Here is a 13,294-nt window from a genome sequence, read left to right as displayed (position 1 = left end):
TTACATGGCCATAACTGTTCTCTCACAGAACAACGCTGGAATAGATGCTATATCACTTCTGAAAGTTTTTCCTAGTTTAAAGGAGACTATCAACAACATTATTTCATATTTCCCACTAGAACACATTTTGAATACAATATGTAATATTAACTGCATTTGAGTAGAAGAGTTCCTTTTGATAGCATTTTCATTAACTGTAAATTATAAAATTATTTGGTTTGGTAAAGCAGTTGCTAGGACAACATTCAAATGCTGGACAATGCTTCTTAGACAAGTGTACTAAAAGAGCAGCATTAATAATCAACCTCACACCACTTAAATGTATGGGTGGTAGGTGCTGTAAAGCCTCCAGGAAACTAAGGGTTAAAACTGTCACACACTTATGGGATGTATTTGGCAGACACAAAGATTTGCTTTTCATGGTTCGTTTTACTTCTAATTCACACCAATCTGCTAACCTGAGTACTGACTCTTCCAGTAACACAGTATTGGGAGTCACTGATAGAGAAGAATGCCATTTTCACTACTGTTTTGATGGGAATTATCTGGCATTAATATACCTCTAGTGGAAAAAAATGTATAAGAATATCAATGTGAAAAGCATAGTAACATGGAAACACATATGTGGTTCCACTACTGCGGCCAAGAGTGGAGGTACTCTGACTGCACCCCAGAGTTACTTGCCTCTGCCCTGCTGCAGTAACCCCATACAGAATTTTACCAGACAGTCTGGGATCTCTAAATATGCCCATGAAAAGATGGCATTTTGTCATTACCTGCTCAGTCTCTGCTAGCCATCTGACTCTCAGACCAAAAGTCATATCTAGGTCACTGGCATCCCAGATGAGAGATCTTTCTATGCATCAGTAGGACAATTAATGCAGAACTGTACTGGAAACAAGAGGAAAAACACAGCATTCATTTAAGGACACAGTAGATGAATACCTATTGGATTTGCATACCAAAGTGGGCAAACAATAAATACATTATGCCCATAAATTCTGTGCAAAACTAGCATCTAAATAACTGAGGTCAAAATCAGTCCTCCATTCAGAAGACAGCAGGTAATTTCCTTTCAAAGACTGTCCTCAGCATGGAAAAAATCATTAACACTCTCTTTTTATTTCTCTCAGGAACACAGAATCATAGGAGGTTACTAGGCTAACAGTCCTAGAGCCTTTTTCAGCCTAGCCATTCATCCCCCACTTTTCCCAATTACCAGTGCCCATGGGCTAGAATGGATTTGGTATATGCCTGTGACTTAGAGAATCTACAAACTGCTCCTGTCCATAAGGGCCACAGGTGACAAGCTAGGGGTGAATTTGTGATTTCCCATCTATTAGTCCAAACTGTGTTTAAATAGGCTTAGGGAGGAGATCTGTTTCACATGAATGGGCATTCTGTTTCAGAGAAGGGGTAATCTCTAACACGTACCTGTCCATCCAACATGTTCTGTTTATGTCACAGACAAGGTTCAGATCCATAGACTGGGTAATTCTACTGCTATCTGTTTTGTGAATGTGTAGCAGATCCATCTGGGCTAGATCAGAGAATTCCTTGTAGGTTAGGCATAGTTTACTCCTTAGCAGTCTGTAGGAGACGGAGAATAGGGACAGGGCTTTGAGGCAGAGCACATAGAAGATATTTATACTCTGTATTCTTTTAATGAGGGACTTCTGTGGCTGCTCCAGCAGTTGCAAATGTCTGGTCAGTTACATGCCATAGTATGCAGTGTACTTGATTACTAGTCTAATGATGGCTGAATATAGCAGGACTATGATCTGCTTAGATCTGAATACCATGCCCTTACTTATAAGTTGTGCCAAGTAGAAGGATTTTCTCACAGATATGGACAAATGGTGTCCAAAATTCAGTTTACTGTCAGCCTGAGTTCCCAAGTCCCTTAATACTGGGTCTACTCTTAGGGGAGTGTTATCAATTTTGTAATTAGCAGGGGTAGTTTTCTTCCCAAAGGGTTTTATTATGCATTTTGTTGCATTGCGTTTTAGGCTATGGTTCTGACACCAGTTATTTGTCTGTGACAGGCCTTCCTGTCAGATATTTACATCTTTGGGTGATTCACTACCTGCATCCAGCTTGCTGTTATCAGCAAATCTGGTCAGCCAAATACCATCTACATTTGCTTTAACTTCAGAGAAGCATATTTCAAACAGGAGAGGTCCCAGTAGTGAGCCCTGTTGGGCACCACTAGTAAGAGGCCTCTTGGTGGAGGTAGATACCCCCACCCTAACTTTATGTGTCCTATCTATTCTGCTTTATCTCTCACTGAGGTACTGAAGTGAAGGAGTATGTATTACGGGTTGGCCAGCACTATGCCGGGTTACAATATAACTTAATATAAACACAACTTCTGCATATTTCACAAACATTTATTCAAACAAGTCTTCCTGCAGTAGCAGATATGTTGTCCCCACTCACCTTCTCATCTTCCAGGTACTCTATATCTGCTGTGTTGTAGCCATCTCGCTGTCCTCTTCTCAAAACTCTAAATCGACGCACTCCAATTGTGTCAACAAAAGAACGTCCATCAGACAGGATTTCAATTCCCATAATTTCAAGCATGCAACCATAATCTGAAAAACTGAAGACAGAACATACATTTTAAGTACCCTATTACAAAATAGTTGTTCATGAATAATTGGTCAATTCATGTCCACTTTCAGACTAAGCAGTAAAGAACATACAAAAACAAGCATTTTATTATGACAATATTACTAAATAGTAGACTTTTAGTATAAAAGTTACACAAATAATCCCATACGTGTGCATAAGAGAACCAAGGGAAACCATGGGTAGTTAGTAGTTCTGATCTGCAGACATGTATGTTTTTTTTGTTGCATGTGTTGGCACAAATGTACCTCCAATAATCCAAGTTTAACAGATAAGAACTAATGTGGTTATGGCTAATTTTTACTCTCAGAAAGTAGATCCTATAAGGTGAGCAAGACAGCAACTAGTGCTCTCAATACTCTCAGTATAAAGGAACAATGCAAGACTGCCTCAGCCATTTCTATTGTTGTCATTTAGCTCAGCCATTTCTGTTGTTGTCATTTAGAGTCTGGCTCTGTCATTTCACCAGTCTTCTGTTAACAACTTCTTTGTTAAAGTATTGTAAATTTATATCCATCATTCAGTAATGCTGTCTGCCAGTCAAACCCCACTACCATTCCATTTCTTTTGCCTTTGACCCTTCCCAGCAGCTCTGTCCTCTCTAATGAACTCTGTCTTGACATTATGCAGTTGAAGCATCTGAGTTTCAATTTTGCTACCAGACCTTCCAGTGAACAGTCAAGGTTTATTTCTATATGCATTAACTGATTTGAGCTTCTTACAGTCCTCAAACATTCAAGAGTATTCTACAGCAAAAAATTCAAAAGCATCAATTTTCCAGTGCACATCCTTAATTATAGTCCAGCTGTCACTGTTATGACTGGGGAAACATAGGTTAATTATATGGATTTTTTGTTAATAATGTGGTGCCTTTTCTTCTTAACATTTTATCCAAATTTGCAATAGTTTTCTTCCCAAGAAGAAAGCATTGTTTCATTTCAAGGCTGCAGTCAGATTCTGCAAAGATCTTTGAGGCTACGGAAAAAGTATGACACTACTTCAAGCTTCTGTTTGCAAAGAACTGACAGCCAGATGGCAATCTTAGTTATGTTTGAATTTTTATTGTTATTTATTTTAATTGTTTTTATTTTTTTTATTTATGCTTGATGCTGTGCAGCAAACCAGCTTCTGTGTTTTCGATTTTATTATTTAAGTTCATTAATCAAGTAGGCGAGCTAGTCTGAAGTCCCTTTTCAGTCACAACCCATGTCAAAAAGGCACTAATACATACATGTAAAGAAATACAATCTTTGTGTTAACAGTGTTACACAAGAAAGAAGAAATGAACAAAATATTTTTTAACATAATATATAATATATTAACCATGGAAAATAAATAATGTGCACACAAGTGTACACAAAGCAGATTACTTGCATAGTGGTAATACAAGGAATCAGTACTGATTGGAAATATTCATAGGTTCATAGGTTCATACTAGGCTATCTGCCCTAGGGCATTTATAAGCCTAGCCAGAATGTGTTTGGCTTTCGCCACCCATTTTAAATTTATTTTGCTATGCCCTTTTTCGAGGTTAGTATACTGTGCCTCTGTCTAACAGTGACACAGTAGTGATACCCGGGGTACACCTACGATCTCCCATCCACTCATCAAGATTCCTCTTGAAGAGAATCAATGAGGGACTCTGCCTAACCTGGACTGGGATTTTATTCCAGAGTGAAGGGAGCCTCTGGGTTATGAATCTGTCCCTCCAGCATGTCCTATTTATTTCAGTGCTGAGGTTCAAGTCTCTCAAGCGCGTAGCTCGATGGGATTTGGATTTTCTGAGGTGTAGCATGTCCATTAATTCCGGGTTGGACATGGCTTTATACGTCAGGCACAGATCGCCTCTGAACAGGCGGTATGCCACTGAGTAGAGCTGGAGTTTCTTTAACCGGGCAGCATATGGCATCTGTTTGAGCCCTTTGATCCTCTTGGTGAGGTACTTTTGGGGTCTTTCCAGTTGCTGCAGGTGTCTGGTAAGGTACATCCCAAAAGGGGCATTGTACTCAATTATGGGCCTAATGAGGGATGAGTAAAGAGGCATGATGACCTCCCCTGATCTAGATGTGAATCCCTTCATGATTAGGTGGGCTATATAAAATGTTTTTCTAACCACTTTGGCCACGTGGTTGTCAAATGAGAGATTGCTATCAACTTGGGTCCCTAATTACTTCTTCTGTACTTAATGGATTACCACCTATGTGGTAATTTGTGGGCACTTTGTTTTTGCCAAAGGGATGACTATACACTTTTTGGCATTTAGCTTGAGGCCATGGCTCTGGCACCAGTTGTCTGTTTCTATGAGGCCCTTTTGGAGGATGCTTGTGTCGGCTGGAGAGTCGATTATGGCGCCCAGTTTGCAGTCATCTGCGAACTTGGTCAGCCACAGTCCTTCCATGTTGGCCTGTACCTCCGAGAAATATATACCGAACAAGAGAGGTCCCAGGACTGAGCCTTGTGGGACACCACTTGTAACTGGTTTGGAGTCTGACATGGCTCCAGCAATTCTAACCATGTGGGTTCTGTCCTTGAGCCAGTTTGCAATCCATCTAGTGACATAGGGGTTTATATTTAAGCTGGTGAGCTTATCTATAATGCCCGAGTGGGGTATTGTATCGAAGGCTTTTGCGAGGTCCAGGTAGGCTGTGTGGACCACCTTCCCCTCGTCAATAGCCTTGGTGACTGTTTCAAAGAAATCAACCAGGTTTAAGAGGCAGGATCTGCCCTTAACAAAGCCGAACTGGGTAGGATCCAGTGTTTGTAGGTCCCCAATATCTTTATTTATGAGGTCCATGATGATCCTTTCCATAGCTTTGCAGACCAAGATAGTCAGGCTTATGGGGTGATAGTTTCCAGGATCCGTTGAGGCACCACCTTTATGGAGAGGGACCACTGTTGCTGTACGCCACTCTTTGGGCACATATCCTGTAGTAAGGCTGAGATTGAACAGTAGTTTTATGTTTGGGTTTAGCTCTTCTTGGAGTTCATGTAGGACGCAGCCCGGGACACCATCTGGTCCCATTGATGCTGTGTTTTTTGCTTTGGAGAGGGCGGCTCTTACCTGAGCATCTGAGATGTCAGGGGGGCAGCACTCTGCTGGGATAGATATTTGCCCTTTTGGTGGGGGGGGAGTTTGCGCTGAACCTGTCAGCTAGGATGTTGGCAATGTCTGTGGGTTTGGTGTATTTTTGTCATTTTGGACTAATTCTGAGCATATCTGGGAATTACCACCCAGGTTCCTAACATAACTAAAGAAAGCCTTGTGATTATCCTTAGTGTCCTGTGCAATTTTTCTCTCGAAGCTGGCCTTAGACAATTTTATGTGTGCCCGTAGTTTTTTGCTAATACTGATCAGTGATGCCTTCCCTTTTTGGGATTTTGCTCTATCATTTAGTAGCTTCCTCCTTCTATTGTATAGTTTGTTTATGGCTGGGGTCCACCAGACAGGACGTCTGCCTTTGGAGGATTGGGTCTTGGTTTTATTTGGGATCGCATGATCCATGCATTCCTGAAGGTGTTCATAGAATGCGTTTATAAAGGATTCTGCGGTCTGGGCTGTATTTTCCACAGGCCCGGGGGCTTTGAAGGATTCCACCTCGGTTTTGAGGAGTGTGAAATTTGCTTTAGAGAAGTTTTTCACTGTGGTTTTCTGGGCAGGGGGTGGGTTGGGATGTGAATATCCAGTGAGATTAGTTTATGGTCTGATCTTACCAGTGAGGGATACACTTCTGGTCTGGAGCATAGAGTCCCCATGTTGGTGATGATCAGGTCCAGTATGTTTTCCCCTCTTGTGGGAGTGGTAACAAGTTGTTCCATAGCATTTGAGTTTATAAATTCTAGGAACCTTTGGGCTAGGGTGTTGGAGCTAGAGTAATGCTCCCAATCTATGTTTGGGTAGTTGAAGTCGCCCAATATAATGGTGTTTGGAGAGACCTTCATATTTTCCAGTGTTCTCAGGAAGGCCGAGTGGGGTTCCTGGGTTTGGGAGGGTGGTCTGTAGCAGGCTATAAACTGGAAGGCAGTTTTACCCACTGTTAGTTGCACATGGATAGTCTCTGATGCTTCGTGCTTTGCCACCAACCTGGAGGTGTGGGTATCTTTGATGAATATCGATACTCCCCTCCTTTTGTGGTTTGGTCCAAGTTTTGGGGCCGAAAAGCATGGTATGAGGTATAACCTGGTAGTGCTGGGGTGCTCTCGGGAGCCCTGAACCAGGTTTCTGTTACTGCACAGATATCGATGTTCTCCATGCTAAGGAGAGTTTCGAGTGCGTGCATCTTGAGGTTTAGACTTCTGGCGTTGAGTAGCATTACTCTTAGTTTCTTATCCCTTGTGATACCTATGGAGGTGGGTTTGTCTTTTGAGCCTTGCCCAAAAAAGGCACTATGGGGGTAGCAAGAGCCTTTGCCAATATCCGAAAGCCAGGGGTGACAGGTGCAAGCCGTCCCTAGCGAAGCATCGTGGCTTGTCGAGCATATCATCCCAAGCTGACAGGCATTGGATCCTCTTTGAATGACACCAGTACTTAAGCCAATTGTTAAAATTGATCATCTTGTCTTCATATTGTGGCATCATTCTTGGTGAGGGTAAGATGCTACTCAAGGTCAGGGTCATACCGGCCTGGGCTACATGCTCAGAGAGCTCCTTTATGTCTCTTTTCATGTAATCCAGGGAGGTACGTCTCAGGTCATTCACACCAGCATGGACAATGACTGAGTCATATTTGTACTTGCCTTGGAGTGACCTGAGTGCTTGTGTTATGTGGCAGATCCTAGCGCCCGACAGGCTGCTCACCGTGTCCCTCTCCTTGTTCAGCCTGGTGAGCGGGACGTCAGTGTGCCTGACGATAGAGTCACCTATTACAAGTGTATCAGGTGTGTTGTTTAGTCTTAAGGGCTGTGACTGTTTGGCACACTGGCTTTGTGAGATATGTGTTGCACGTGTTTTGTTTTGGGGTAGCGGCTGCTTGGGTGTCTGCTTTGGAGGTCCCTGCTGCTTTGGCAGATCTTTATTTAGAGCCTCCGAGTATGTTTTTGTGTGATTATGTGTTTGGTTTGCTGTCGTGGTAGATCTATGTGAGACTGGAATTGTAGTGAGTGTGGTTTCCTTCTCCTCCTGACTGGTTATGCCAGTACTGAGTTGAGAGAGCTTAGCCTCCAGTTTGGCTATATGGTTGCATCTCTCACATCTGTTGGAATTTGTTGGGAGGAGGAGAGGGTTGTCTGTGTACATGAGGCAGTTGTAACATTGCTTCAAGATTCCCAGATTCACCAGCTGGACCGGAGAAGAGATTGACAACTGACCTTTGGACATGCAAGAATAATATTGGGAATTCCTTAATAATTGAAAACCAGGGCCAGTGGGGAGTGAGGGTGTAGTGCTTTTAATTTTTAGTGCTGACTTATATAATTGCTTTAGTGAGCAAGTGCCAGGTAACTTAAGTGCAATGTGTTACAGGTAACTTAAATGCAAAAACGACAAACAGTAACTTTCTTTCAAGTGAAACAAGGAAATAAGTACAGTAAGCAATGCAGATATCACTAGTGATCCACAGAAGCACTGAGAAGCTGCGTATTAGGTGGAATTAGCGTTCCAGGGAAATAACAAGCAAACAAACAACAAGCATATAAACAAAGCTAGATTCAGCAGGCCTGGATCTAGTCTATGCTACAGCAAACAAGGTGTACCAATTTCAGTAAGATACAGTTCAAATATTCAGGCACTATAAACCTTTAACCAGAAATTCCCAGCTCAGAAGGGCAGAGTCCAGCCTCTTCTCCCACAAGAGTGCAGACCACAAACCTTCTTAATGTAAAATAACTGGCCTGAAGCCCAAGTGCTTAAACCAGAACTAATACACTTTAAGAATAACAGACACTGGGCTCTCAATCAGCAGTTCCCAACTTAGAAGGATGAAAGCTACCTGTCCTGCCACCACAGCGTAAACCACAAACCTTCCTAATGTAAAACAACTGGTCTGAAGCCCAAGTGCTTAATCCAAAAGACTTAGAATGATAGCTACACTTTAATCAAGTTACTACCAAGCAGTAATAAATACAATTGAATACTTGAATAATTGAATAATAATGTGTGCACATTATTCAATGATTTAGGTTAATTTATAAATGCTAACATATTACCTAAGAGCATGTAGACAGGTAAGTGACTATGCTTAACAACTGTTCACTGAAGCGTATACACATGACTGCATAAAAATTTTTTAACTCCTTTTGAAATTAAGTAAGGTTGTATTTTCCTTAGTTGAGTTGGCAGTGAGCTCCATATAGTGGGGCTTTTTTTTTAAGGGTTTTCCCCCATGAAAAGGCAGGCAGGGGTCTAATTGTCAGGTTTTCTGACTTGGAAGAGAATAATTTGAGGAGAAGACAGAAACTGAACACAGACATGGGATCAGTATGAAATGCTCAACTCCTACTTGAGTGCATCCATGAGAGTAGCATCATCTACATATCTGAGGTTGTTATAATTTCTCCTGGTAATTCTGATTCCAACATTTGATTCATCCAATGCAGCATTTTGCATGATGTATTCTGCATATAAGTTAAAGTGTGGTGAAAATATACAGCTTTATCAAACTCCTTCCCTGATTTTGAACCAAACCAATCCATATTTGGTTCTAACTCCTACTTCTTGGTATTCCACCAGATTCCTCAAGATGCAAATAAGGTGACCCAATATCCCCATGTCTCAGGTCATTACAGTCCACATAATCAAAGGGTTTAGATTAGTTGATAAAGAAAAAATATTTTTTTTTCTGGACCTCACTTAGTTTCTTCATTATCTAGTGGATGTAGACAAATTGATCACTGACGCCTCTATCCCCCTTTCTAACCTCAGCTTGTACATTTGGCAGTTCTTAGTCCATATTATTTCTGTAATCTACCTTGCAGGATGTTGAGTTTTACCTTGCTATAATGTGAACGAATTGTAATTCTTTGATAACCTGAGTATTCTTTAGCATTGTCCGCTTTTTGAGATTTAAATATAAATTGATCTTTTCTAATCAAATCTTCTTCTTCTTTTTTCGGCTGCTCCCATTAGGGGTCGCCACAGTGGATCATCTGTTTCCATTTCTTCCTGTCCTCTGCATCTTGCTCTGTCACACCAACCACCTGCATGTCCTCTCTCACCACATCCATAAACCTTATCTTAGGCCTTCCTCTTTTCCTGTTACCTTACAGCTTCATCCTCAGCATCTTTTTCCCAATATACTCTGCATCCCTCCTCAGCACATGTCCAAACCAACATAATCTTGCCTCTCTGGCTTTGTCTCCAAACCTTCCAACCTGGGCTGACCCTCTAATATACTTATTCCTAATCCTGTCCACTCTCGTCACACCCAGTGCAAATCTTAACATCTTTAACTCTGCCATGTCCAGCTCTGACTCCTGCCTTTTTGTCAGTACTACCATCTCCAACCCATATAACATAGCTAGTCTCACTACCCGCTTGTAGGCATTCCCTTTCACTCTTACTGGTACTCTTCTGTCACAAATCACTCCTGACTCTCTTCTCCACCCACTCCCTCCTGCCTGTACTCTCTTTTTCACCTCTCTTCCACACTCACCATTCCTCTGAACTGTTGATCCCAAGTATTTAAACTCATCCACCTTTGCCACCTCTACTCCCTGCATCCTCACCATTCCTCTATTCTCCCTATCATTTACACACATACATTCTGTCTTAGTCCTGCTGACTTTCATTCCTCTTCTCTCTAGAGCATATATCCACCTCTTCAGGGTCTCCTCCACCTGTTCCCTACCCTCACTACAGATCACAATGTCATCTGCAAACATCATAGTCCACGGGGACTCCTGTCTGATCTCGTCTGTCAACCTGTCCATCACCATTGCAAATAAGAAAGGGCTTAGAGCTGATCCTTGATGTAATCCCACCTCCACCTTAAATGCATCCGTTACTCCCACTGCAGACCTCACCGCTGTCACATTACCCTCGCACATATCCTGTACCACTCTTACATACTTCTCTGACACTCCCGACTTCCTCATACAATACCACAACTCCTCTCTAGGCACCCTGTCATATGCTTTCTCTAAGTCCACAAACACACAATGCAACTCCTTCTGACCTTCTCTGTACTTCTCCATCAACACTCTCAGAGCAAACATTGCATCTGTAGTGCTCTTTCCTGGCATGAAACCATACTGCTGATCACTAATTATCACCTCCCTTCTTAACCTAGTTTCCACTACTCTTTCCCATAACTTCATGCTGTGACTGATCAGTTTAATCCCTCTGCAGTTACTACAGCTCTGCACATCACCCTTATTCTTAAAAATCGGTACCAAAACACTTTTTCTCCATTCGTCAGGCATCCTCTCACTTTCCAAGATTTCATTAAATAATCTAATTAAAAACTCCACTGCCATTTCACCTAAACACCTCCATGCTTTCACAGGTATGTCATCTGGACCAATAGCCTTTCTGTTCTTCATCCTCTTCATAACTATCCTTACTTCCTCCTTGCTAATCCACTGCACTTCATGATTCACTATCCGCACATCATCCAACCTTCTCTCCCTCTCATTCTCTTCATTCATCAGCCCCTCAAAGTACTCTTTCCATCTGCTCAACACACTCTCCTCGCTTGTGAGTATGTTTCCCTCATTATCCTTTATCACCCTTACCTGCTGCACATCTTTACTAGCTCGATCCCTCTGTCTAGCCAGTCGGTACAGGTCCTTTTCTCCCTCCTTAGTGTCCAACCTTTCATATAACTCTTCATATGCCTTATCCTTAGCATTTTCCACCTCTGTCTTTGCCATGCACCTCATCTCCTTATACTCCTGTCTACTTTCTTCATCTCTCTGACAATCCCACTTCTTCTTTGCCAACCTCTTTCTCTGTATACTCTCCTGTACTTCCTCATTCCACCACCAGGTCTCCTTGTCCTCCTTCCTCTTTCCAGATGTCACACCAAGCACCTTTCTAGCCATCTCCCTTACTAGCTCTACTGTAGTTACCTAGCTAATCAGCAACTCTTCATCGCCACCCAGTGCCTGTCTTAACTTTTCCCTGAACTCCACCACACAATTACCCTTTTTCAATTGCCACCATTTGATCATTGGTGCTGCCCTCACACTCCTCCTCCTCTTCTTGATCACCAATGTCATCCTACAAACCACCATCCTATGCTGCCTAACTACACTTTCCCCCGCCACCACTTTACAGTCTCCAATCTCCTTCAGACTGGCCCTTCCACATAAGTACATACTCATTACTGTAAAAAATACACAATTTAAAATTCCTATGTTTTTTTTACTGGATTTTAATTGGTTGTCTAACAGAACACGTGTAGTGAAAGTTTCTGGTACCATCTCTGAACAGAAAACTGCAATTGGGGGGATACCACAGGGAGCAGTAATGAGTCCTCTCTTGTTTGGCATTTATTTTGCAGACATCCATGCTAATATCCCTGAAGTGTGAATGGCTAAGTTTAATGATGACTGCTAGATGGGAAGTGATCCACTCATCTACTGATACTAAATTGTTCTAACAAAGGCTGGAACATGTACATACCTGGCATACTGAAACATGGTCTCAAGTTAAATGCAAAAATGTGCACCATGGTGGTGTTTGGCAAAAAAGCTCCTCCCATGTTATGAAAGTGATATGCCTTGTCAAACAAATACAGTCCTAAGAGACTTATGCACTTGTGAGTACAAGCTCCCCTTACTTGATCATCATATTTCCCCCATAGTGAGGAAATGCTATTTAGCTGAGTTCATTTCCAAGGGAATATCTTCAACAGCCAAAGAAGTTATCTTCCTACTGTATTCCTCTCATATGGCTCATCACTGAATGTAAAGCCTCCCATTCATATGTAAAAATCTAAGCATATAGCTCAACTAGAAAGGCCCCGCTGATTTTTAACAACAAAGTCTTTAAATTTTTCAATAATTGTGATAAATTAGCACAATTCTCCTTGTCTTCAGTAGTCTAATGGCTGCTTGTAGATGAACTGTCTCACTTTTTGAGACATGAAAGACCCAGTCCTATATGACCACCTATTTCATCACAAAACTAGTGGCTCTACAAATACCTATACTAAGGACTTAAATTTACACCAACAAACAAACATTCATAGGAGGGATAGGTTCCTAACTCAACATATTCCCAGCCTATGGAATAAGTTACCACTAAAAGTTGAGTAAATTACAACTTTGTCTGCCTATACGGTAAGTTTTGATCACCTCCCATGTCAGTCTTGTGTTTTGGGACTTTAAGGTAACTATTTGCTTAAGAAGAGATCCCCATGTGCAATGACTGGTACAGATTTACACCATGGTTATCATGTACAGCCCTGTTTAATTTGAAAAGTGGGCACTATTAAGTGCTTGTGAAGGGTGGCAATTGGCAAGAATGTTTCTGTGTGTCTACTTAAAAGTACACATGACTAAGAATCTTATGGCACCTCTGCCTGGATTTGTTCCTATATTCCTATGGTCACTGGTCCTTTCCAAATTTACTGTCAGACTATAAACACTAACATTATCATGCTGCAGGATTTTAAACTAGTCAGCTGGAATTTCAACCACTTCACGCAGTCTTATTATTACATTCATGTGTACAGTTGATTTCACTCTTAAGGGTGTCTGGTTCTTAATGACAGAACATAGTATTG

The 13,294-nt window shown here is 41.7% G+C and overlaps 1 protein-coding gene across 1 annotated transcript in view; it reads right to left on the bottom strand.

Annotated features, from left to right (window-relative positions):
* LOC122800026 (LON peptidase N-terminal domain and RING finger protein 1-like) overlaps positions 1-13,294 on the bottom strand; it is a 770,380-nt gene that overhangs the window by 207,615 nt on the left and 549,471 nt on the right. Inside the window, exon 10 of the mRNA XM_044069488.1 lies at positions 2,440-2,602. Within this exon, the coding sequence (XP_043925423.1) occupies positions 2,440-2,602 (163 nt within the window). The remainder of the gene's footprint in view (positions 1-2,439; positions 2,603-13,294) is intronic.

This window comes from Protopterus annectens, chromosome 4.part0 (genome assembly GCF_019279795.1).
Source record: "Protopterus annectens isolate FY-2018-M chromosome 4.part0, PAN1.0, whole genome shotgun sequence".
Lineage (NCBI taxonomy): Eukaryota > Metazoa > Chordata > Ceratodontiformes > Protopteridae > Protopterus > Protopterus annectens.
Note: the sequence above shows the minus strand (reverse complement) of the source record. Positions and strands in the feature narration are given on the sequence as shown.